General features: G+C 37.3%; 1 protein-coding gene across 2 annotated transcripts in view; it reads right to left on the bottom strand.

Moving 5' to 3' along the window:
• Positions 1-26,923, bottom strand: part of Nep2 (Neprilysin 2) — a 150,332-nt gene that overhangs the window by 17,707 nt on the left and 105,702 nt on the right. For both annotated transcript variants that reach the window (XM_067149927.2, XM_067149926.2), the window contains exons 2-8: positions 23,972-24,102; positions 15,957-16,061; positions 8,218-8,463; positions 7,866-8,077; positions 7,427-7,603; positions 6,501-6,718; positions 725-883 (exon numbers count right to left, since the gene is read on the bottom strand). In XM_067149927.2, coding sequence (XP_067006028.2) covers positions 725-883; positions 6,501-6,718; positions 7,427-7,603; positions 7,866-8,077; positions 8,218-8,463; positions 15,957-16,061; positions 23,972-24,102 — 1,248 coding nt within the window. The remainder of the gene's footprint in view (positions 1-724; positions 884-6,500; positions 6,719-7,426; positions 7,604-7,865; positions 8,078-8,217; positions 8,464-15,956; positions 16,062-23,971; positions 24,103-26,923) is intronic.

Here is a 26,923-nt window from a genome sequence, read left to right as displayed (position 1 = left end):
TATTGTCGATTTAACCAGCCATTTCTTTTTGTAACCAAAGGTCCATTTCCAAGGAGGTCTGTCAAGAAAATATCCACCGTGAATATATTCATCACATAACAAATTTCATGGTCATACCAAAAATATATTTTGAAGTCATTAAAATTCTTGTGATAAACTTCGAACACTTAGTGTCAGTATCCACCATGTTACCTGACCTATTAACTTTAGAACAATTCCCCTATTTTAACAAATCATTGCATGCTGAAATATTGCTTCCAAGAATTTTGACCTGTGCTCTGCCCGGGCTACAAGCTGCAAGTTGCATGTGATTGTCGTTTGAAAGCTGTCCGCCTTTGTATTGTAATGGTTAGCACTATTAGCTGCCATCCTCGGTGGCCCAGATTTGATTGCCGGTACTGCCAGAAATTTAAGAATGGCAGGAGCAATGGTCTTATTAACTTTTAAAATTATTTGATACCAATTTGACAGTATATTTTGTCTAGAACAATACATTATTGGATTAACTGTTGAGAATATGTAGTTTATGCATCACAAAAGGATACAAATAAATTATCAGGGAATAGATTTCTAATAAACCTCCTGGGTTTCTCTTGCATCATATTTACCATTATCTTTCTCATATAGGCTGTAGCAACATGTTTTGAAAACCAGGAAAGAAGTGGATGAAAATAACTATTGCTAATGTAATTTTCTTCAAATATTTTAAAGTGATGGTACTCACCCACCAGCTACAATGTCTATACATTCCTTCCACCTTGGTTCTCTCTCAGTTTTGCCTGAAAGAACAGTGTAGAACTTAAGTTGGCGTGCCCGAAGTTCTTCATTCAGGTAGCTAATTGATGCACCAGTTGCTCGCCACATTACATAGTTGCCCAGTACTCTGTGGATTTACAGACAATGCAAATGTAAAAGAACATCAAGTCCCGGCATAGTTAATTATAATCATGAAAAGTCAGGGCCATATGTCAGTTCACTGATGTTTATTCTCAAGTATGGAAGTAAGTTTTAGTTTAACCAAAAGGCAAGATACACAGAATTATTCCACCCTGCTCAAAAAGTTCTGGAACTTTGTATTTTTAAACAAAATTAGTGTATGTGAAACTTTGTTCACAGGATCTTCTCAAAATATTTACCTGCACGGTTGATATATTGTTTTCACTGATATTTCCATCTATAGAAGCAGTCTTAAAAATCTGTTTCTTGGATGATGAGTAACTCCCTAAGAGAATTTTATTTGATCTCCCCTATTGCTGTAAATCTTTGTCCTTTCAGTGAAGATTTCAACTTTGGAAATTAGAAACCTATTAGGGCCTGGCTGAAGAACCATGATCACTTTTCTTCTCGCGAATCTCATAAACCCAGTACTTAAGTTTCTACAAAGTTTGGTGGTGGTGGTAATAACTATTGTTTTAAGAAGAAGTACAACTGGGCAATCATCTTCCATTAACACTAATTGGAGGGAAAATGGAAGAGGTCCGACACTTTGAAAAATGAAGATATCAGCTAAAGAAAGGGAAGGTCCGCGAAGAGCATGAAAATGAAAGACTCCCTAGGCCTTGCAAACCTAATACTTTCGGGATCAGAAAAGGTCAAGAGTTGACAAAGGGAGGTCTCATAGGTAAATATGTACTGTCTGTTCTTGTAACTTTGAAAGATGTTTACAAATTTTTAATTTACTGGCATTACTTACAGAATGATTACCAGTCGCTACTGGTCTAACCTGACAACCTGTCTTTGGTCTCAGCAAATATTTTCCCACTTACTGAGATGACTGAGCATTAGTTGCAGCATTGTTGCAGCAGTTTTAATTTAGCCTTACATTCTCATGAGCTTCACAACAAGCCAATTTTTTTATGGCTATGATCACCCAGTAATAAGATGATGTTTCACAAACTTTATGACAACCTTTGCCACAAATGTCAGATGAAATAAAAACTTGGTATACAGATCAACAATAAGTTACTTTAAGATGTGTTAAAGTTTGGTAATGATCAGATCAATTTTCAAAGTGAGTACTCCATTGGAAATGGAAACAATACTGGCACTTTTTTTGTTTGTTCACATTAAAACTTTAACTGGGTACGATAAAAATTTTGACTCCACATAATTAAATAAACTAAATTTTGGTGTAGTTTGCTTCTATGTGGGACAAAGGATAAACATTTTATTAACGTATTAACTTGGGTGTCTATACTTTTTTCCATGCCAATACATGGTGATATGCGGAGTCAGGGCACAAGCAAAGCCACAGCAATATATATACCTGGCTGAATATGTTATGTTTACACAGTTACATTTTAGGTCTTCCCCTAAACTACCATTTCACTCAGTGTGAAAAAAATTATTCATAACCTAGATTGTAGTGAGTTATTCCCAACTTTACATACTGATCTTCATTACATTCTCTTCAGCCTTTTTTCGTGATGTGCATACATACATACAGACAGACAGAAATTACGGAAAATGAAAGAGTGCATTTCCATGTTACTGTGGACATGACTAATACAGAAATGCCATTATTTTTAAATTCTGAGCAATGTACAGATAAAACTCTTATTTTACATATATAGATGTCAGCATTGAAGATTTCAAAATGCAAAACTTAGTACTTTCAATTTAAACTACAATTCATAAGAAATCTCTTGAGGAACTTTATAAAAATTCTTTGCTTCTTCCAAGAGGTGTAGTTTTTAATTTACCATAATACTTAACTTGTAGGGTTACTGAAAATCTTCAACTGGCAAAGTTCATATTTTACTTCACAATTGATTAAAGTGGACCTAAGATTATGGCAAAATGTTTTCATAGATGAAATATACTAGTAATTCAGGATAAATTACATTCTCGATTGGCATGACTACCCTAACGGAGAATGAAGAGAAAGTGATTCACACAAATTTTTTCTAGAGCTGAAAAATCTAGTCACAGTGTTGACTGATATTAAAAGTATGTAGAGATTGGACCCTACATCTTTAAGAGAACTGTAACATCCTGGAATATCTAAAGGTACTGCATGGTGTTATTCTTCTAGAGCTACTATATAACACTACTTTCAACAATGTACTGTTAATTTGACAAAGAGATAGTGCTTCCTCATTTTGGATTGGTAATTCGAAACTTCTTGAATAGTAGTTTTTAGCAGTGGATTGAAGGTAGTGTGAGACAAGTTTGAACAAAACTTTTAGTGTAATTTGATTCTCAATAATTACTGCCTTGATGGGTCAGAGGTTGAGTGTTCGACTCACGATCCCTAGTTTGCAGGTTTGCTTTTTTTACATCATACATACATCATCATTATAAACCGTTATGCCTTTCAGCATTCAGTGTGCGAGCATCTGTGTATTTACTAAATGTCGCCAAAATCCTCTAATTGCAACTAGTGCTGTGGCCTCATTTAGTTCTGTACCTCTTATCTTTAAATCATTATAAACTGAGTCTAACCATTGTCATCTTGGTCTTCCTAGGTAACCTATCTTCGCCCATTCACCTCACATGGCCCCACCACCGAAGTTGGTTTATGCGTACAGCTTCATCCATCGAGTTCATTCCTAACTTAGCCTTTATCTCCTCATTCCGAGTATCCTCCTGCTATTGTTCTCACCTGTTTATACTAGCAATCATTCTCGCTACTCCATGTCTGTTACTTCTAGCTTATGAGTAAGATATCCTGAGTCCACCCAGCTTTCGCCCCCGTACAGCAAAGTTGGTCTGAAAACAGACCGATGTAAAGATAGTTTCATCCGGGAGCTGACTTCCTTCTTACAGAATACTGTTGATCGCAACTGCGAGCTCACTGCATTAGCTTTACTGCACCTTGATTCAATCTCACTTACTATATTACCATCCTGGGAGAACACACATCCTAAAAATAATTGAAATTATCTACCTATTCCAGTTTTGTTATCACCAATCTGACATTAAATTCTGTTCAATTTCTTACCTACTGACATCAATTTAGTCTTCGAAAGGTTAATTTTCATACCATACTCATTGCACCTTTTTTCAAGTTGCAAGATACTAGACTGCAGACTTTCGGCACAATCTGCCATTAAGACCAAGTTGTCAGCATAGGCCAGACTGCTTACTACATTTCCATCTAACTGAATCCCTCCTTGCCACTTTATACCTTCCAGCAGATGATCCATGTAAACTACAAATAACAAAGGTGAAAGATTACAGCCTTGTCTAACCCCTGTAAGTACCCTCAACCAAGAACTCATTCTACCATCAATTCTCACTGAAGCCCAGTTTTCAACATAAATGCCTTTGATTGATTTTAATAATCAACCCTTAATCCCATAGTCCCCCAGTATGATGAAGATCTTTTCCCTCAGTGCCCTGTCATATGGTTTCTCTAGATCTATGAAACAAACACAACTGCCTATTCCTCTCGTAGCATTTTTCAATTACCTGGTGCATACTGAAAATCTGATCCTGACAGCCTCTCTGTGGTCTGAAACCACACTGGTTTTCATCCAAATTCCTCTCAACCACTGATCGCACCCTCCCTTCCAAGATGCCATTGAATACTTTGCCTGGTATACTCATCAATGAGATCCTTTGGTAGTTGTTGCAATCCTTCCTGTTCCCTCGCTTATAGATAGGTGCAATTACTGCTTTTGTCCAATATGAAGGTACCTTACCAACACTCCATGCAAATCTTACTACTCTATGAAGCCATTTCATCCCTGCCTTCCCACTATACTTCACCATTTCAGGTTTAATTTCATCTATTCCTGCTGCTTTATGACAATGGAGTTTATTTACCATCCTTTCCACTTTCTCAAGCAAAATTTCACGAACATCATTTTCTTCCTCCCCATGAGCTCAGTTGTTCGTGACACCACCACGAAGATTTCCTTTTACGTTGAGAAGATTTTCAAAATATTCCCTCCACCTGTCCAGTGATTCCCTGTGATCTATTATGAGTTTGCCTGAATTACCTAAAACACTGTTCATTTCCTTTTCCCCTCCCTTCCTAAGATTCTTTATTACTGTCCGTAATTGTTTCCCTGTTGCTTGACCTAGCCTTTCCAGGTTAATACCAAAATCTTCCCATGACTTCTTTTTGGATTCAACAACTATTTGTTTTGCTCTGTTTCTTTCATCTGCATACAATTCCCTGTCTGCATCAGCCCTGGTGTTGAGCCATTTCTGATAAGCCTTCTTTTTACTTTTACAAGCTTTTCTCACTTCATCGTTTTCCCCTTCATTACACACAGTTGTTCCTAGGCATTCCCTTGCTGTTTCCACTACAGTATTACAGCATCCCTGTATGCCACCCATTCTCTTTCTATATCTTGAACCTACTTACTGTCCACTGTTTGGACCTTCTCACTAATCATATCCATGTACTTCTGTCTAATCTCCTTGTCCTGGAGATTTTCTAAGCTTATTCGTTTGCAGACAGATTTCACTTTCTTGATAGTGGTCTGTATCATCAAAAAATCCCTGAAAAACCCGTACATTCCTAACAGATTTTCTGAATTCGAAGTCGGTTAAGATACAGTTTATTATGGATCTGGTACCCCTACCTCCCATTTGTAGCGGTGAATAGCCTTATGCTTGAAGAATGTATTCGTAACTGCTAAACCCATACTAGCACAGAAGTCCAGCAAATGCTTCCCATTCCTATTAGCTTTCATATCTTCCCCACGTTTACCAATCACTCTTTCATATCCTTCAGTTCTATTTCCAGCTCTCGTATTGAAATCACCCATTAGCACTATCCTACCCTTACTGTTGACCCTGACTACATTGTCACTCAATGCTTCATAAAACTTGTCAACTTCATTCTCATCTGCACCCTCACATGGTGAATACACTGAGACAATTCTCGTCCTAATTCCTCCAACTGCCAAATCTACCCGAATTATTTGCTCATTTATGTGCCTAGCAGAAACTATGTTGCGTGCAATAGTATTCCTGATGAACAGTCCTTCCCCACACTCTGCCCTTCCCTTTTTAACAGCCATCAAGTACACTTTAAATCTCCTATCTCTCCTCGTTATCTCCCCTTACCCGAATATCAAGTACTCCTAGCACATCCATACACATCCTCTTTGCTGACTCAGCCAGTTCTACTTTCTTTCTCCCATAAGCCCCATTAATATTGATAGCTCCCCATGGAATTCCATTTCGTTCGCCAAGTTGTTTCCAAGGAGTCCCTCGCCTGTCAAATGGGAGTGGGACTCCGTTACTCCCATAGGTCTGAGGCTTGCTTAAAATGTTCTGAGCTTGGTAAATTCATGAGGCAGGATGCTACCCTACTTATACATAGTCCAAGTGAGGATCTCTCCTCTAACGGGTTAAGAATTAAAAAATCATATTGACGCAATTTTTGGTTGCCTTACTATACTTATGGCCCATTGACCATATTGCTTAAGATGAAGGAAGGAAGGAAGGAAATTAGGAGGCATGTTAAGGTAAAAGAACAATGGTACATGGAATGAATGAAATGTAGCAAGTGTTAATCATCAGATTTTATGTTGACTGACCTCTTGGGTGTTTCAGCAAGAAGTTCCTCAAGCTGAGTGATATAATTTGGCACAGCAACTACAACTGGTTCATTAGGGGTGATTTCAATGTTTGAAGGAAGAATGTTCCTGAAGTATTCTAACCATGGCACACTTTTGAATTTCTCTTCCATTTCTGATATTGTCATCAGGTTATATAACTTGCTGACATTCCGACGTTCTTCACTTGGAAGGGAGATCTAAAAATGTTTTAAAAAGTCATTTAGTTTTTATTTGTTATGGTGAGGAGAGACATAAACAGTAAATATTAATCCAATGATTAAAAATGTAATGCTTTGGTAAACAAAACATTTTAAAATAATTCTAAAAAACTAACACAGTGCATGCATTACTTAATTATTTTATTCATGAAAGATGGATGAGCAACAAGGCACCCTCAGGAAAAAATTCTGAAATACATTGCTGCAAATATATAAAAGAAATAGTGAAAACTTATACCTAATTGACATGAATGAGGATAGAAAATATATTCATGTACATTTGCTTGTTACTTCACCTTGTGAGCTAGGAAAATATTAAGATATAATGTACAATCATATTTAGACTAAGGCAGGTTTCAATTGAAATACAGGACACATTTTATTATGAAATTCAGCTAAGCAGTATACTGAATAGAAGTATGAAACTAGAAATACTGAATGTTGTTTTTATATTTTGTTTATGAACAATGTTTTCAATAAGTTTTTTTTAAATGTAGAATTTGAATAAGGATAAAATTTTGCAATTTTGACAAGAGAGTTATTTAACTGTATATATATATTTGTTGAAAGAGCTGCATTGTTACTGGAAAAATACTTTCAGTCATAAAGATAATGTTAATTTCATATTGCTAATTATTACAGTATTTTTCTGGAATGTAGTAAATTTAAATATTCTAAATGACTCACATTGGCCAGAGCAATCTCAAAGTTGAGTGAATCTTTAAGTTCTTTTTCCGCATCAGATCTTTCTGCTCCAAGTAACACAGCAACATCCACCATGTACTGGTAGTAGGCGTTCACAATTTTGTCTTCCAATCCTTTCACTAGATATTCACGACTTACACCCAGAGCAGCTTGGTCTAACTGTAACATTACACTCAACTTATTGGCTTTTTGATTTCTCCAAAGAATTTTTTTTTTAAGAATTCAAACTGAAGTGAATTCCCTGTCATATATTAAACAGGTTCTTTAAAGAATGTACATAAACAAGACTCTTTTTAACTATTTTTGATGAGCTGTCTTTGCATTGGCTCCAACAGCCAACTTCTATTAAAAAATACCATTGACAAGGTATTTTAATGTTTTATGAATTACTATTTTCAGTATATAATACTTCGATACTCACATTTATGGACCTGTAAGAAGAGTTCTTTGCATCAGTAGCTACTGAAAAGTCCATGAAATAGTCTACACTGTAGCCATTTTTTCGGAATCTGTACACACTTTGACGCCAATCAAACTCGTTCTCATCCCATTGAGGACCATCCACCACAGGCCAACCTCCAAGTTCAGCTAATACTTTTCTAATTGGTTCCAGGCCTCGGGACTCAATTAGCGCTATAAAACAGAACACAGCATCACTTTTGAAACCAATTGTACTGCAGAAGTGATCATAAAATCTACACATACATCCTTGAGAATGTAAAAACAAAAAGATAGAAGAAATATAATTGTATTTGAGAATATAACTGACATACTTTTATTCATGCAAGCACGATATAGACGCTTAACGAGCTTGAAAGGTTTGCCTTCATTAGGTGACATTGGTTCTTCTACCATAGTCCGTAGTTTCTCCATCAGCTGATCAGTGATGTGAGTGAATGTATTTACTGTTGATTTGTCGTCGGGAATGTTGTGTGTCTGGATGTAGTTGCCACATGCAAACTGGTAGAAATCATCACAAGGTTCAATGGACATATCCATGCTTTTGAGCACATTAGATGCTGTAAACATAAAGCTTGAATTAGACTTCCTTGAATGACATTTCACATTAATATTTTAATACAGTAAACCATAAGTTTTAGTTAGACTTGAAAACATAAGATTTCACTGATACACTTTATTTGGATTGTGTAATGTACTCCAATTCAAATGAAAACCAGAAAAGTATAGAATAAAAGTCTGAAATTTGATGTAGGCTAATTGTATTCTAGAAACTAGTGTTTGTTGGGTAAAACTGGAAAATGCTTAAAAACTAAGTTACTAAGTGGTGATTGAAGTGGTTATCTACCTATTAATAAGTGTATGTACTGCAGCCAATGTACAAGTGAGCGAGTGAATGAATGAATGAATGTAAAGAAATCTGAGTAAAACAGATATGTTGTTGGCATTTTTGAAATAATGGACATTATTAGGAACATCAAAAATATCAACAGACATGCTGTAACGTTTGGTCTCAGAATCCAGTCAAGCGATGTCTAATAGTTAATACGAGGGAATAGGGTAGTACTGCTTCATAATCGGTCAGTGCAATTCTCCTTCCAACCTCCTTTTAGTGTTATATTTGAAGTACACCGCTGAACAATGCTGTATGGCACATTTTTGGTGAAGTTGAGTTTTTAGTGGAACACATGGAAAAGTCACTGGAAGGTCAAATATCCATCTCTAGGTGGCAGTAAAAGTTAGATATCTGAAGCACTTCAGTGGAATAATGCTGTATAGCAAAAAAAAGATGGTGGACGCTGGAAGTATACATGTTTCACCAAGCACTATAAAACGATTTACCGGTAATAGGTCAAGGAAATGAAAAATAAACATGTCTCAGTGGAATGGTGTGAAATGGAAGAAGTTAGAGGACTCTGGAATGCCATACAAGAACTGAAGAGGCAAAGAGGTTGCTGAAAAGAAACCTCCATATAAGATGAGTCGAATAACGCTGTATGTGTTATTCCTACTGCAGTACATAAAATTTCTGGTCTCCAGATTGCCATTCATGTATGTGCTATTTTAATGTTCTTTTCAAATGTTACGACTGATAATTGAATGTAGGTACCATTGTGAAAGATGGATTATAATTTTAACACTTAGTTGCCACACTATATTTAAACAAAGGAGGGTTTCTCTTATTTCCTTTTTTATTGTGCATATGTACTGTTAATTAACCATAAACAAGGAAAAATGTTAATATTGAGGGGCTGAAGGCAGCGCGACGGTCAACAGACCTTGATTTCCACACCACGGAATGTCTAGCGAGAACGCTTCCATTTAAAATACACAGGGGTGATCTTGACCAAGACTGGATCACGGCTCCTCAGTACTGCTCTGCACATGTAATATGAACTGGCCCTTACCTGCCAACTGACTTATCAATTTGTGACATTGGAAGAAAAAGTGTGTACTCTTTGAAATATGTTAAAACTGTTATATTAGTTTTGAAGTGATATGCTTGTGAAATTTGGTTTTGATTGAGGTACCGTACTTACATTTTAGGCTTTTCTTTGTATTTATGTTTATAAGTTTAGAAATCCATGTCTTATTAGTAAGTTAGTCAATAAATAACGTACAGCATTGTGCCACTGAGTAACATACATCATTGTTCGACTGATATTCGTTTTAAAACTACTTCGATGTTGAAATGTTCGATTATAGACAGCTGATTAAAAGTTAATATGTATTGTGATGATGTAACGTGCCTGTTTCCTTGATATAAGGATTAAAATATTATTTATTTTTATTAGTTCACGCTTTTTGCCTCTATTGTAAAAAAAATGGAAAATGTGCCATACAGCATTGTTCGGCGGCATACTTCAATTAATAATTAACCAACAAGCCATGTCTTAGAGGTGCTGCTGATTGCCTTCTAAATATAGTAGCTCATATTCGATTCCCCATGAGAAAGTCTGACATTTCATTAGGCACTTTATATAGTATCAAGGACATCTGATGTTAAACCCTCAACTGAGGAGGAAAAAAAGCCATTTAACTGCTTCCATAAAATAAATAACAGTCTTAACTTTCTTTATGGTACAAAAAGTTATTTGTTAATTTTTAATTGAATTTAATAATCTTTAATTTGATTATTTTATTTAATAATAATAATAACAACAACAATTACCAATTATCCAATTACCAGGCACCTAGTCTCTGTTTCAAACGTACAGATGGGACTTTGGAAACAAGTAATAAGGGAAATTGTGAACTCCTAGCAAACCATTTCATGGACCTTTTAAAACTGTGAATCTCCGAAAGAACAATTCACCTATGAAAAACCAACACCTAATCCAGATTCAGAACCCCCCACATTACAAGAAGTCAAACAAATAATCAGAGATTTAAAAGACAACAAAGCTGAAATGTTGAAAATTGGTGGTGACAAACTGGCCCAGCTATTCAAAAAATCTTACAGGACATCTGGTTTTCTGAAGAAATTCCGGAGGATTGGAAATGTGCATTGATTCACCCACTTCACAAGAAAGGAGACAAATCAGATATTAATAACTAAAGAGGAATTTCTCTCCTCCCACTCGTATATAAAATCTTCTCTAAAGCTCTACTTAATAGATTAGAGAAACAAACAGACCACCTGATCGGAGATTATCAGGCTGAATTCTGAAAAGGGAGATCCTGCACAGAACAAATCCTAAACCTAAAAACCATACTACAGATTCGCAAAACCAAACAAACAGAAATCACCTTTGTTGACTTCAAAAAGGCATATGATTCCATAGATCGGCAGACCCTGTTCAACATACTAGAGGAATTTCAAGTCGACAGGAAAACGAGGGAATTGATTAAACAAACTCTGACCAACACAACATCAAAAGTTAAGTTCTTGGGAGAAATTTCTGAACTGTTCAAAATTAGAACTGGTGTCCGACAGGGAGATGGACTATCCCCACTACTATTCAATTTAGTTTTGGAAAAAGTGATTCATGAATGGAGAAAAGAAACTAAAGGTATAAACATTGGCAGACTTCTTAAAGACAAAATTCACCTTGATTGCTTAGCTTTCGCAGATGACCTTGCGATCCTTTCGAACAACAGACAAGAAGCAATCCACTCCATAGAAAAATTGCATGAAATAGCCGCAAAAACCGACTTCAAATTTCATTTGAAAAGACGCAGTTTATGGAAGGAACTAAATCAAGATTCGACGATCAACCATTAATCACCAAATGTGGAATAATTTCCCAAGTAGAAAAATTCAAGTATCTAGGTGAAATTATTCAGCCAGCAGGGTTAAATCAGGAAGCTAACAAAGAAAGAACTGCTAAACTGCAAAGGGCTTACAAAATCACCTGGAACAGATACAACAAAAGATGTATATCAAAAAATGCAAAATTACGACACTACAATACAGTCATCAAACCAGAGGCACTTTATGCATCTGAAACACTGATCATTGGCGGCAGGTCACAAATGAAAAACATTGAAAAACAAGAGAGGAAAATTCTCAGAAAAATCCTAGGACCAAAGTTCGAAAATGAAATTTGGATGAAAAAGAAACCACACAAAAATTTTCAATTAACAGAAAAAATCACAGATACCATCAGAAAGAGACGACTAAAATTCTACGGACACCTACACAGAATGGATAACAACAGGCTGACAAAGAAAATTCTAAATCTAGCTCTAACCCTGAAAATCCGCAACAATTGGTTAGCAAAAATTCATGAAGATCTACAAGAAATGGGAAATGAAGACAAAACCATTCAAGATAGAATGAAATTTAGAAGCTTAGTAAACAAACATAAATTTGCAGAGAAACCAACAAGAAAAAATGGAGGCTGGACAGAAACACGCAGAAAGGAACACAGTGAAAAAATAAAGAGATATTGGGAAGAAAAGAAGAAGAAACATTGTGCAAAATAAGTTCAAACGCGGTCCACAGTTGGGCATAACGAATAAAAATATAAAAATATAAAAATATATAACAACAACAACCAACATTTAGGCGATTTAAATCAAAATAAATTATGGGAAATACCTTGAATATCTGGAAGGCCATATACAGGACAAACAAGTTGTGATCATAGGAGACATGAATGCCCAAGTAGGTCAGGAAAGAAAAGGAGATGAAGAGATTATAGGTCCATTTGGATATGGGAAGGGAAACAAGGCTGGAGATATTTTGGTAGACTTTTGTAGAAGAAATGAGCTGATCATTGGTAACACATGGTTTTGAAAGAAAAAAACAGTCAGAAGATAACAAGATATAGTTGGGATAACAAAATCAAAACTCTGATAGATTACATTTTGGTCGAGAATGGTAACAGGAAAATGTTGGTAGATGTAACAGCCCTCCCAAGTGAATCTTTCGAAGGAGATCACAGAGTTGTGATAGCTAAGTTAAAGATGGGAAAGATACAAAAGATGACTGAGATTAGGCAGGGAAAACTAACGGTGTGGAAATTGCAGGAGAAGGAAATAAATGAAGAGTTCCAGACACACGTTAAAGCAAGTATACCTAAGCAAGGCATCAGAAGGGTTGAAGAAGAATGGGCATACCTTAAAACAGTCATGGTGGAGTCTGCAGAAAAGACCTGTGGAAGAGTATCAGGAAGGAAGAAAGATCATGCTGCTTGCTTGTTGTTTTAAGGGGCCTAACATCGAAGGTCATCGGCCTGGAAGAAAGATCAAGAAATGCCCTGGTGGAATGACAGGGTAAAATATATAGTTAAAAGGAAGAAACAAGCTTGGAAAAGATGGCTGAGAAACAGAACAACAGAAAGCAAAACAGAATGCAGGCACTGCAAGAAGGAGCACTCCAAAGTGGTTCAAGAAGAGAAAAAGAAATGCTGGCAAAAATTCATTGAATCTCTGCAAGAAAATACAACCGGGAGCAAAAAGATCTTATTCCAGTGGGTTAAAAAGAAGAAAAGCCCAGGTGAAGGTGCTAACTTCATTAAAAATGAACAGGGGGTAGTTATGACACAGAAGCAGGATATATTGCAGAGGTGGGGAAAATGCTTTGAACAGCTTTACAATGTGCAAAATACCTCAGTACAAGGAGAAATCGAAGAATCAGATTTAGTGCAGATGGAAGATAAGGAAAATGAGGTGTCCATGGCAGAGATTGAGTGAGCCACTAAGAGAATGAAACTAGGCAAGGCAGCTGGAATTGACGAGGTCACCACAGAAATGATAATAACAGCAAGAGCAGTTGGTCTACAGTGGTTGTATAGACTCTTCAGAGTGATATGGAGAGAAATGAATGTTTCAAAAGAGTGGATGAAAGGGGGTCATTATACCAATTTTCAAGAAAGGAGACAGGAAGCAATGTGAAAATTACAGAAGAGTGACAGTGATACCTCATACCGCTAAAATCCTTGAAAGAATCTTGGATAAACGAATAAGAGACAGAGTAGAGGGAAAATTGGCAGAACACCAGTATGGATTCAGAAGAGGCAGGTCCACATTTGACCCAATATTTACATTGCCTCAAATGATAGAAAGGTATTGGGAATATGGAAAGGACATGTTAGAAACATTTCTAGATATTGAAAAGGCATATGACAGTGTCCCAAGAAATTTGGTATGGAAAACATTGACAGAGGCACAGATTGGGAATGAAACGATGCAGATGGTAATAGCATTGTATCAAAATTGTGAAAGCTGTGTTAGAACCAAAGTGGGTCAAACTGAATGGTTCATACAGGGAAGTGTATTGTCTCCCTTACTCTTCATTATCATCATGGATAGAATTCTATATAATATCAAGGAGAAGATGATGGGCAAGCTGATGACATTGTAGTTTGGGGAGATAATGAAGAGGAAGTACAGACACAAGTTGATTTATGGAATGAGGAGATAAGAAATTTTGGAATGAAGGTTAGTACTGCGAAAAGCAAGACTTTGATAATGACGATGGGTAACAGAAAATCCAGGGGAGTGATAAAAATAGGAAATAGTGAAAATTTTTAAATATTTGGGCAGCCTGATGTCACAAGATGGAAACTTGGATGGAAAAATTGATTTAAGAATACAGCAGACTGCAAGTTTCTACCAGTGTGTGAGAGACATTGTATGGAACAAAGATGTGCTATTGAAGTGCAAGAAGGTTTTATACTCGTCCTATTATAAACCCATACTGACCTATGCATCAGCAGCATGGACGTTGACTAAGAGGAACCAAAGTAAGATACAAGCAGCTTAAATGAGGTTATTGAGGAGCAAACAGGGAAAGACAAAATGAGACAGAATACAAAATGAGGAAATAAGGAGAAGCGTGGGAGTGTGTAAACTTCAAGAAGAGATTGATATAGCAAAGCTAAAATGGTTTAGACACATGATGAGAATGCCAGGAGAGAGATTACGAAAGAGAACATTCATGGATACCAAGACTGGAAAGAGGTCTAAGGGACAGCCTAGAATGAGATGGAGAAGCTCTGTTGTGTACTGTGTTGCAAATAGAGGAGTCAATAGCAATAAAGTACTAGAAGAGGAATGGTGAAAAGATCGAGCAAGGTGGAGGGATTTGGTACACTACCTTACCCAGAGAGAATCTGGAAAAGGGAATGGATGAAGAAGAAGCAGAAGGAAATAATATTTATAATTTAAATAACAAGCCATATTTAACCCAGATCAGTCAATCAATCAATCAGTCAATCAATCAGACAATAAATTTATTAAATCCATGAATTCATATTGATGACCCATTATTTCATTCCATTTTTAAGAATCCTTTTTTTGTAAATATTACTTTGAATCTTTGGAAGAACTACAAGAAACATACCATAGTACTTTCAAGGCTAATCTTGCAGCTGCTAGCATGCACTCCAAAAACCACCTCACACTGGACAAAAAAAATTTGATGTGGCCTTCACAGAGTAGAAATAATACAATTCACTAAACTGTAAAAGGAAAGAGGAGGAAAAGAAATGGACCATGAAAGAGCAATTATTGTATCTGATATTAAGGCCAAATGTTTCTGTAGGCCTGGACACTAATTGATGTCCAACCTTGAAATCCTTTATGGTAGGAAGTGGGAAGGTGAAGAAAGTGGCTTTAAGATTTTGACACACAAAAAATTATTAATAGTTTAATTTGGGATATGAATGTGTTGGATCTGTGTTAAAAATTTAGCTGCTTGCATGATAATCCCATAGCCATTTACCTTTAAATTTTGTATCTGAGCATTTTATTATAATGTTGTGGGCTGAAAGTGAGATAAAGTTTTCCAGTTTTTGATTGAAAGGATTTTGTATGATTATGATTTCCTTAAATAAAAAATATATAGTTTACAAATAAGTAAGGAAAATCGTGTCCTCAGCCTAAGGTGGTGCAGCTCTTTTCAGGCACACCCCCCATGGAGGTGAGTTGCATATACCATTTTAACCATATACCAGCCCTCCTGCCATTCATAAATTTCTGGCAGTACCGGGAATCAAACCCGGGCTCTTGCAGAAGGCTGTTAATAACACTAATCGTTACTCTACAGAGGCGGACAATTTACAAATGATGGAAATTAAATAGAAAAATTTAACCTTTTGCTTACCTGCATGGACACAGCCAGGGGTGAGGCACACATCATGTTGACCAAACGTCCTTCCTGTGAAGTTGCTGCCACCTTGAAGAGCTGCGGGCAAAGAAGGGAGAGTGTCTGTTGGGCAGGAAGGGGAGATGGTAGGTAGGACCAAAATCATGTATTAGCAAATAGCAGTAAGCAGTAGCGGCACAAATAAAATTGAGAAATTAAGATTATTACTGTTTTTTAAAAATCCACATTTTGTAATAAACATGTGTCAGTAACACTGATGAACCTTACAAGCTTTTATCCAAATTATTTCCATGTTGAAATTGACTTCAACTTTGGGACAGCCTTCTTCTGGAGCATTTAAAAATGGAGTTTTATGAAATGTCATGCAAAGAAAAGTAATTACACATGCTGGAATCTCTAAGATGAATAACCAACTCAATATATATTTGTCTGAGCAGAAAACACACTTGATTACTTATTGATAAATACATATCTTTTTAGTTTTAATATTTTAAGTACCGGTAATACAATGATGAATGGAAAAATGATAGGTTTAATAATGTTATTTGCTTTACGTCCTACTAACTACTTTAAGGATTTTCGGAGATGCCGACATGCCGGAATTTGGTCCCGCATGAGTTTTTTTACGTGCCAGTAAATCTACTGACGTGAGTCTGACATATTTGAGCACCTTCAAATACCACCGGAGCTCATATGTCAGATGTAAAAAGAATTCAATACAGTATTCAAACTTCTAGAGATGTTAAAAAGGACCAAAACAAGTACTGTAACTTATATTTTATTAAATAACGATGAGTTAGAAATGTAGCCTACTTTTGCAATGCAAGTTCTGCAACAATGTACCATTGCCTGTTTGTACTCTTCATTGATTCCAGGCAAGTGATATAGCTGCAAACACCCAAGCGACGATCTTTCCCTCTGATTTTATTGCAATCTCATACAGTAGGCCCTTCAAGTGCTCTGACACAAAAAGTTCATATATAGGGTGAGGTCAGAAGAATGAGCAGGCAATGCAACAGGAGGTTGCACTTTTGAACAGTTTTTGTAAAGGTTTACAGTTAAATCACATCAAGTATTCTCAATTTCTGACCTGTGGTTATTTAATAAAACATTTGTTTTTGTCTCTTCTATCATCCCTAGAAATTTGAGTATTGAATTTTGTTACACCCAGCATATTTCATTATCATAAGAATCTTTTACAAAATAGTCCAGCCTCAATTTTGAATGTGTTTCTTCAATCACACAGCATATAAAAGAAAGTAAAAAAGAAAAAAGGGCTATCAGTATTCCACTGTAAATGTCCCTTGCATCTGTGTACATGTTCAGGAACTTTTGTCAGAAGACGACTTCTTAATGCTTAATAAAAAATAAAATAAGGAAGAGAAATGGTTGTACAGATTTGCACAGCATGACTGTTTCCATCCCATTCATGAACTCTTATTAAGAATGTTCTGTTTGCTCTTTATATCCATGATATGTGACACAACATTAAGAATTCAGATCCAGTATATATTTTGTTGTTGTTTTGATCATAAGTCCATATACCGATTGGATGCATCTTTCAGTGTCACCCTATGCTGTGCTAATTTTTTCATTTCTACGTAACTACTACATCTACCTAATTTGTTTGTTGAATTCATGCCTTGGTCTACCTCTGCCTTTCTTACCATCTATACATACATATACATATCCCACGTCGTTCCATCTTAAGCAATGGGTCGGCGAATGAGGCATCTCCACCAGCTCCGGTCTCTGAACTTCTCTCCATCTTCGATGCTTTCCAAAGTATGTCCTCGCTGTTCAATGTCAATCTTCATCATGTCCTTGTACCTGAGTCTTGGTCGCCCTCTTGGTCTTTTGTCTTCAAGTTTTAGATCATACATTTGTTTCGGTAATCTGTTATCTCCCATGCGTCGCATATGTCCATACCATCTCAGTCGCTGCGCTGTTATTCTGTCTTGCAGTCTTACAACTTGAGCCTGCTTGCAGATTTCCTCATTATGGACTCTGTCCCTCCGTGTTTTACCGATCATGCTACGGACAAATCTCATTTCTGCTGCCTGGATTCTTCTAACATCTTTATTTCTCATGGTCTAATGTTTTGCAACCATAGGTCAGGATTGGTACGTAATTGGTTTCATATATGACTCTCTTACATTTTAATGGTATTTTCTTGTTCCATATTATGTCTTTAACTATTTTGTAAAAGTTGCTACCTGCCTGAATTCTGTAGGAAATTTCCTTATCTATAGAACCAGTATCAGAGATAACACTTCCAAGGTATTTGAATTGATGGTTCATCTGCAGCTGTTTCCTCTCTATTTCTATGTGTCCCACTGGTTGTCCATATCTTTTCATGACCATATCTCATTTTTCTCTTGGCTGAAGATGAGTCCATATTCTTTATCAGCTCCTGTCCAGGAGTTTATTTATTTTTGAAGATCTTCTTTAGAGTCTCCCTGCAAGCATATATTGTCAACAAACAAGATAACTTTCATTTTCTTGCCTCCAATGGTTTGGTGAACTTTTCTCTGAATCTCATTCATCACCGTGATGAAAAGAAGAGGAGACAAAACCCCACCCTGTCTTAACCCAGTTTTTATATCAAAGGTTTCAGTCATTCCTACAGGTGTTTTGACTTTACTTCGGGTATCTTCATACAAATTCTTGATCCTGTGTATCATATCATCCTGTATTCCAATTTTCTTCAGTGTTTCCCACACCTTCTCTCTGTTCACAGCATCAAATGCTTTCTTGATATCCAGAAAGGCTAACCACAAATCTCGGTTGTGTTCGTAGTATTTTTCCATTAACTGACAAATGGTAAAGATTAAATCAGTTGTTGATCTCCCCTTCCTGAATCTATACTGTTCTTCGAAGAGTTTCTCTTCAATAAGAGGTCTGATTTTATGCTCTATAATTCTTTCATAAAGTTTACCAACTTGAGGTGTTAAAGTGATGCCTCAATAGTTGAAACATTTCTTTCTATCTCCTTTCTTGAAAATTGGAATTATGATGCCTGTTTTCCAATCAACTGATATGTCCCCTTCTTTGCAGATCTTATGAAAGAGTCTGTAGATCCAGTGTTTTCCAGAAATGCCCATAGCCTTGATCATTTCTCCATTAATTTCATCAGCACCAGCTGATTTTCTGGTTTTGATGTATTTCCAGGCATATTCTACATCACTTCATGTTAAGTCCAATCCGTTGTCAGAGGCAGACTTGCATGAGATAGTACTGTTTTTTTTTTGTTTTTTTGTGTGTAGGCTGCATGCAATTCACATTTAGCAATTCATCAAAGTAAGTCCTCCAAGTCTCTTTGATCTTATCATCTTCAGTGATCAGATTTTCGTTATCATCTCTTAGGTATTTGGAGTGTTCTTTATCTCTTTTTCTATTTTTCATCATCCCATATTACATTTTCTTATTACCATTGACATCCTCTTTCAATTCATCACTCCACTTGTTCAACCACTTCTCTCGTTCTTCTGTAACAACTTGCTTTGGTTGTTTTTTAGCAACCCTGTATAGTTCCTTATTATGGTCAGTCCGGTCCTTGAAATATTTTCTAAACATGTTGTTCTTGTTCAGGACAGCCGTTCTTGTTCTGTCATTCCACCATGGAGTTTCCTTCCATCTTCTTGTGCCACTGGTTCGTCCACATACCTTCTCAGTTATCATTACAAGATTTTCTTTCAGATCCTTCCATTCCTCCTCAACTGTTCTTTCATCTGTCTTTGGTAGTACTGTTTTGATGTTTTCTTGGAATATTATTCTATCATTGTCCTCATCTTCCAAGTCTTCAGTTTCTTTACCTGTGTGGTTCTTACTTTTTTTAACTTGTTAAACTTGAAGTATCCAATGAGGAGTCTACGATCACTTTCCAGGGAGACACTAGGAATCACTTTTATGTCGTAACAGTCTATTTTGTAGTTGTTTCTCGATCAAAAGTAGTCTATAAGAGATTAACTTTTTCTATCCTATCCATATCTTCTAACCTTATGGCTTTTTTGTTTTTGATACCATGAGTTCCCTATTACAAGGTTGTTCCTCAGACAGAGATCAAGGAGTGTAGTTCCTTCTGGGTTTCATGGACCCCATCCATGTGGTCCTAGAATACTTTCATATCCATCTCTCACAGTCCCTACTTGAGCATTCATATCCCCTATGAATAATCGTTCCATCTTCTCTTATTCTTTCCTCTATGTCTTCTTCAAAATGTTCTTTTTCTTCATCTTCACAACCAGTCTGTGGTGCATATGTTGGTGTTGATGTTCTGGGAAGAATCCAGTTTTAACATTATGGGAAGAATCCGATCAGAAACATATTTTACTTCTACTACATGATCTTTCATTTGATGATCCATAACAACACCAACTCCATTTTTTTTTTGTTTGATCTCCACCTGACCAGAATAGATGATATCCCTCTCTGAGTTCCTTTGATCCTTTTCCTTTCCATTTGGTTTCACCGAGTCCCAGTATGTTTATGTTCCTTTTCATTAAATCTACACGTTCCTCTATTATGCCAGTTAGTGTCAGAATGTTTAGCGTGGCAATTTTGATTACAGTCTCATGTCATTTTTTGTGTGTTCTCCTCTTTGATTGTGATGGAGCTTCGGGTATTGAACCGTCATTAATATCATTACCAAGGAGGGGACTAGAGTCATTATTCTGGTGATTACAATATTTCAATCCGAGGTCTCGTTTAGTTTTGAAAGCAATTCCAAATTAGTCAGAAGTTGACTTGCTGGGCCTATCACTTCCGAAGATTTTTCTGTCAGGGTTATCTTCCTTAGCCTTTAATAGTCCCCTATCAACCTACAAGGCAGCAGGCCCTGAGTCAGTTCTTAGGGATCAGATATTGCCTTTTCCACCAGATCCACCGTACCAGTGATTTTACTTCCGTCTTCACTGCCGTTGAGGTCTTCACCCGTATCCTTGAGCATGGGTTCCATGTTATACCCCACAGGACTGGGTCCCCAACTGAACCATCCTATCACTCCGGCCCTCTGAAGTGCAGGGTGTCCACCCCCGCGACGTGGATGCGCCAGACAGGAATTACTCAAGTGGAGGAATAGGGACGGTGAACTTGTCTCCCTTGAGCCGAGTTAATGGTTGTGTATTCTTACCATCTATACTTCCCTCAAAAACTGACTGTACAAGCCCTGGGTGTCTAAAGATGTGTCCTATCATTCTGCCTTTTCTTCTGGTCAAATTGCCAGGCTAGTTAGAAATTGATAACTTAGCTACTTTTTGATATGATTGAGAATGAAATGATTACATTTCAATATAATAGTAATCCTTTACTAAAACCTTTCATAAGTATGGCCTACTTTTGCTATATAAGTTCTGCAACAATGTACCATTGCCCGTTTGTACTCATTCAGAGATTCCAGGCAAGTGATATAGCTGCAAACACCCAAGCGACAGGCTTTTCCCCCGATTCTATTGTAATCTCATACACTAGGCTCTTCAAGTGCTGGCGCTGGCCTTCTGATCTGAATTTAGCTCAATCCTGGCTCAGTCCAGTGATATTTGAAGCTGCTCAAGTACGTTAGCCTTGTGTCAGTAGATACACTGACACGTAAAAAGAACTCCTGTGGGACAAAATTCTGGCACCTCGACATCTCCAAAACTATCAAAATTTGTTAGTGGGACATAAAAACAAAAACATTATTATTATCTTGGCCTACCAAGTGAGCTGCTCAGCCTGAAGGCTTGCAGTTTACAAGCTGACGCATGGTCAGTGCGATGAATCCTCTCGACTGTTATTTTTGGTTTTCTAGACTGGGGGGTAACCATCACATCATCAGATAGCTCCTTAATTGTAATCAAGTAGGCCAGGAAAAATCCTTGACCTGGCCAAGAATGGAACTCATGGCTGCAGGTGAGAGGCAGGCACACTACCAGTAGACCAGGGGGCTGGCTGCTAAATCGTTTTCCTCTCACCAATTCAATTCAGTATCTCTTCATTCATGATTTGATCTACCCATTTCACCTTCAGAATTTGTCTGAAAAACATCACATTTTAAAAGCTTCTACTTTCTTTCTTTCTTTCTTTCTTTCTCTCTGAGCTAATTACTGGTAACATCTTTGTTTCACTTCCATACAATGCCACGCTCCAGATGAAAGTCTTCAAAAACATCTATCTATTTCCTATATCAATGTTCGAAGTGAGCAAATTACTTTTCTTATGAAAGGCCTTCCTTACTTGTGCTAGTCTGCATTTTATGTCCTCTTTACTTCTGCCATTGTTAGTTCTTCTACTTCCCAAGTAACAATAGGTATTCATCTACGAGTAATTCCTTCAAGACTTCATTTCCTAATCTAATCTAAGAATATTGTTCAACTGCACTCCATTACTTTTGTTTTGGACTAATTTATTTTCATCTTTTACTCCTTCCCCAAGACTCTAACCATGCCATTCAGCAATTTCTCCAGATCTTCTGCAGACTCTGATAAAATTACAATATTGTTGGCAGATCTCAGTGTTTCCCCTCCTTGAATTGTGATTCCCTTTCCAAATTCCTCTTTGATTTCCTTTACTGCCTGTTCTATTTAAACATTGAAAAGGAGAGGGGACAAACTTCAGCCTTGCCTCACTCCTTTTTGGATTGTTGTTTCTTTTTCATAGTCCTCAATTCTTATCAGTGCAGACGGATTTTGCCACGAATTGCAGGTAATCCTTTCTCTGTATTTCATCCTGATCACCTTCAGAAACTCAAGTAGTCTGATCCAATCAACGTTATCAAATGCCTATTCTAGATCTATGAATGCATTTTCTGGATCTACTAATGGTATGTACGTGGGCTTGTACGTCTCAACTCAATCCTAAGATCAGATGTAAATTCAGGATTGGTTCATGTGTTCTTATATTTCTTTCTGAAACCAAACTGATCTTCTCCCAACTCAGCTTCAATTTAATTCTTCAATTAATTCAATTAATTCTTCAATTCTTCTGTAAATCATACATTTTAAAGTGTTACAAGCATGAGATACTGGTAGTACCGACACAGATATGTCATATGGCGACGATGGGATAGGAAAGGCCTAGAAATTGGAAGGAAGTGGCCTTAATTAAGGTACAACCCCGGCATTTGCCTGGTGTTAAAATGGGAAACCACGGAAAACCATCATCAGGGCTGCCGACAGTGGGGCTCGAACCCACTATCTCTCGATTACTGGATACTGGCTGCACTTAAGTGACTGCAGCTATCGAGCTCAGTAGTACACTAATAGCGCAGCAGTATTCATACTAGTCAGTACCTGCTTTCTTGGGAATAGGTATAACAACATTGTGTCTAAAATCATATGGCGCTTCTTCTGTATCATACATCTAACACACTAGGTGGAATAACCTCACACCATGCTGGTTTCTCCTATGGCAGTCAGTAATTTTGAGATTATGTTATCAGTTCCAAGCACCTTGTTCCTATCTAGGTCTTTCAAATTTCTATAGAATTCTGACCTCAAAATTAGATCTTCCATTTCATTAGACAGAACAGCCTCTTCTTGTTCGAGAACTTGTATCATGTACTTATTTTTTTTTGTACGGTACAATTATAAAATACAATTTCTTCCAATCCACCCTTTTGTAGGAAATGTTCTTCACAGTATGTTTGTTTGTATTGTTTGGTAGTCTTATTCTTGACCGTCAGATCCTTTACGCGAACTGAATACCTGTAGCACATTCCCTTCTTTCAAGATTTTTATGATGATACAATCTATTTCTTTTTTGCTTATTTAGAAAAGAGTTATGATAGTTCCTATTTCTTCTTCTTTCTGACCGTTTTTCAATTTTTGATATCGTATGTAGATTAAGAGAAGTGTATTAAGACGAACGCAAATTTTCAATCTCCGAGCCAGAAGAATTGGCCATACGCAGTTAAAATTCTCGGCCAGGCCGGAAAAATCGAACTCGGGGTCATTTGAACTAAAGGCCAGGACATTCACCATTTAGCCAAAGAACTGAACTATGATAGTTCCTTCATGCTCAATGTCTGCACTTACCGGCTTGCTTGTCCCGGAGCACAACGACGGCGAATGCCACGGATACGGCGATGGCAATTGTGAATGCTATAGCAGACAGGAGCGTCATCCCACGTTCCATCGCCGTTCTTCGCCGCCACCACGTAGGATTCCTGCAACAAGAACATGGTTTTTGGATTAGAAATGAAGGACTTACATCTTCCACCGGCATCTGAGTGAGGGCTTTCACGCATGCAAGCTTAATTTTCCCCCTGAAATGATTTAACACATAATTTTATCTACAAGAAAAAGATATTATTTCCCAAATCAAACAATGTCTACTCTATGCAATATTCAGACCGACTTTTACTGTGTAGGAGTGATACCTTGGTGGTAGTCGGTTTGGTGATTTGTTAAGTGGGAGCACTAACAAATAAAGATAATTTTCGTTTCTAAATGTAGGCACTTCTGTGTTCACGACGTGGGCTAATAATGAGCATTCGCCATTTAGCCAAAGAACTGAATTCGTCTGGCTCGGGTATTGGGTATTTGCGTTCGTCTTAATACACTTCTCTTCATCTACATATAATATATCACTTTACCCACCACCACAAAAATGTGTCCATACGAATCAGGTTTGGTCCTGATGATAAAAAAAAAGTTTGTCCTCGACTGCCGAATATAATTATCTTTTTGACGCCTGGGTGACTCGTTTTGTCGTCATCAGCGACTGCAACGATCAACACTCCCAATAACAGGCCGAAAACGGTACAGTAAGTGCACGCGAATAGAATCACAAAGATAATGTTGACGAGTGAGCGTTTGCACTAGGTTTCATTCACATGCGAACATGGTGAGGTATGTATTTTCTCATCGACAAATTACACCGATCAAAGCTTTGAATCCATTAAGGGAGTGTGGGAATACCAATATCTGTACGTGTCTATATATTCCTGGTTAATCTCTTCCACGCTTGTCTGTTCTGGGAGTGTCTTGTAAATAAAAGTCCATCGAGTGTTGTCATACGTATAGCCCGCCTTACTGGAGGTTTTTATGACTCAGTTTTCCATCAGTAATTTATCCATTCTGCCAATTCTTCTCGGCAAAGGGTCAAAGAATTTGAGAAAAGTTCGGTTTACTGTCACCAGAAGCCGCCCCTTCATATAAGGATATTTTAATATGTATTCAACAGCACGAATGTCCGACTCGTTGGCCGAATGGTCAGCGTACTGGCCTTCGGTTCAGAGGGTCCAGGGTTCGATTCCCGGCCGGGTCGGGGATTTTAACCTTCATTGGTTAATTCCCCTGCCACAAGGACTCATCACGACGCGCAGGTCACCTACGGGAGTGAAATCAAAAGACTTGTACCAGGCCTATCCGGAGGCCACACGGCATTATTATTATCGGGTATATGTTTTAAGCCTTTAGATCAAGAGAATAAAACTACAATGAATATAATTGCTTGCTTAATACAGTCGAGTTTTTTTTTTTTTACAGTAGTCGAATTTTTATGTGAGCTGTGCCTTATTTCAGTACAGCAATCATGTATGTATGGTGGCTGGTTGTATATGCTGCATTAACACTTGGGAAAGAAGAGAGCAGGACCTTAACACCAGCACGAAGAATACCTTTTATTCTGTAGGTATACATAAATGTTTGGATCTAGGATTTAGGTTCTCATATGATGAATATAAACTTATTCACAATCCATGTTCACTATTAAGAGGTTCTTCGAACCGAAATCAAATTGAAAATACAGTTCGTGATCTGACATATAATGCATTAAAAATCTACCTTGTCAGGTCAGCGCTGGTCAGGTTCTGCTGGAGGAATCGGTTATAATGTTAATAGTTTTACGGTTTTCGGAGATTCCGCGGTACCAGAAATTTTGTCCTGCTGTCCCGTTACGTAATTCCTTTAAATGGAATGTTTTATATTTCCACAATTCAATACGTACAGTTCTTTCACGTGCCGGTAAATACACTAAAGACTATCCCGTCATATTTCAACATAAATATCATTTTCCTAAGCCGCTTTCTACCTCAGTTTTACTGCTGAACAAGTGTCAACAATGCAAGACTCAGCTAGGGACTCCGTGGGTCGCCAATCCACGCTCCCAATATAAGAGCCTCAGGGTTTCCCCTTTCAGCCGTCCCTTACGAAAGGCAGGGGATACTGCGGATGCATATTCCAAACTTATTTCGCATACCTACAATATAACATGTAGGTTGATGACAATGTTCCAAGTACCTTACATAAAACAACAGGGAATGAATGAGTATTCGATTCCATCACTTCCAAAACACGCCAACAAGCAGATACTACAACAAACGTCAGAAGTTCAAATAAGGATATTAAAATGTTTCCAACTGCAGTGTTGTGCAAGAGTTACAAAAACCGACATAAGCTTATTTCTGAGTCATGCAAAAGGTAAACGTACCACTGTTTTTTGTTTGTTTTTGACAGGTATTCTTATTTGGTATGCTATTCTACGCTGACAAAGGCATTTGGTGTTGTAATCCTCTCGCAGACTGACGCTAAAGGTATATTTAATAAACCGGCAGTTAAAAGGCGCGATAATGATGACTCGACCTCTCACTGTCGCGATCCTTAATGCAATACCTCACTCTCATCTTGTTACACTCTCACTATTCTTTGATCTGCGTTTATTTCCTTCAGATAATCACAATCTGTTTCACGAGCAAAATAAGCGTAGGTAGAGGCACAGTTTCCTGTCAGAATGAACGGAACACTGGAGTCGATTATAACATCGGAGAAGTGTACAACTTCTGGATAGATTAGAGCGCCACCACGAGAAAGTTCCACATTTTCAATTCTTGAATATCGCATCAGGATATCCGTTCAATGTAGGATAAGTCATTCCTCTCATGCAGAAACCGAGAAGATCCAAATTCGAGTTCGAAGGGTGTCTAACATCTTCTGTTCAGGTGGGGGTGGTGATTATTGTTTTAAGAGAAAGTACAACCTTCCTCT

This window comes from Anabrus simplex, chromosome 6 (genome assembly GCF_040414725.1).
Source record: "Anabrus simplex isolate iqAnaSimp1 chromosome 6, ASM4041472v1, whole genome shotgun sequence".
NCBI lineage: Eukaryota > Metazoa > Arthropoda > Insecta > Orthoptera > Tettigoniidae > Anabrus > Anabrus simplex.
This window is presented reverse-complemented; position numbering and strand designations above follow the sequence as displayed.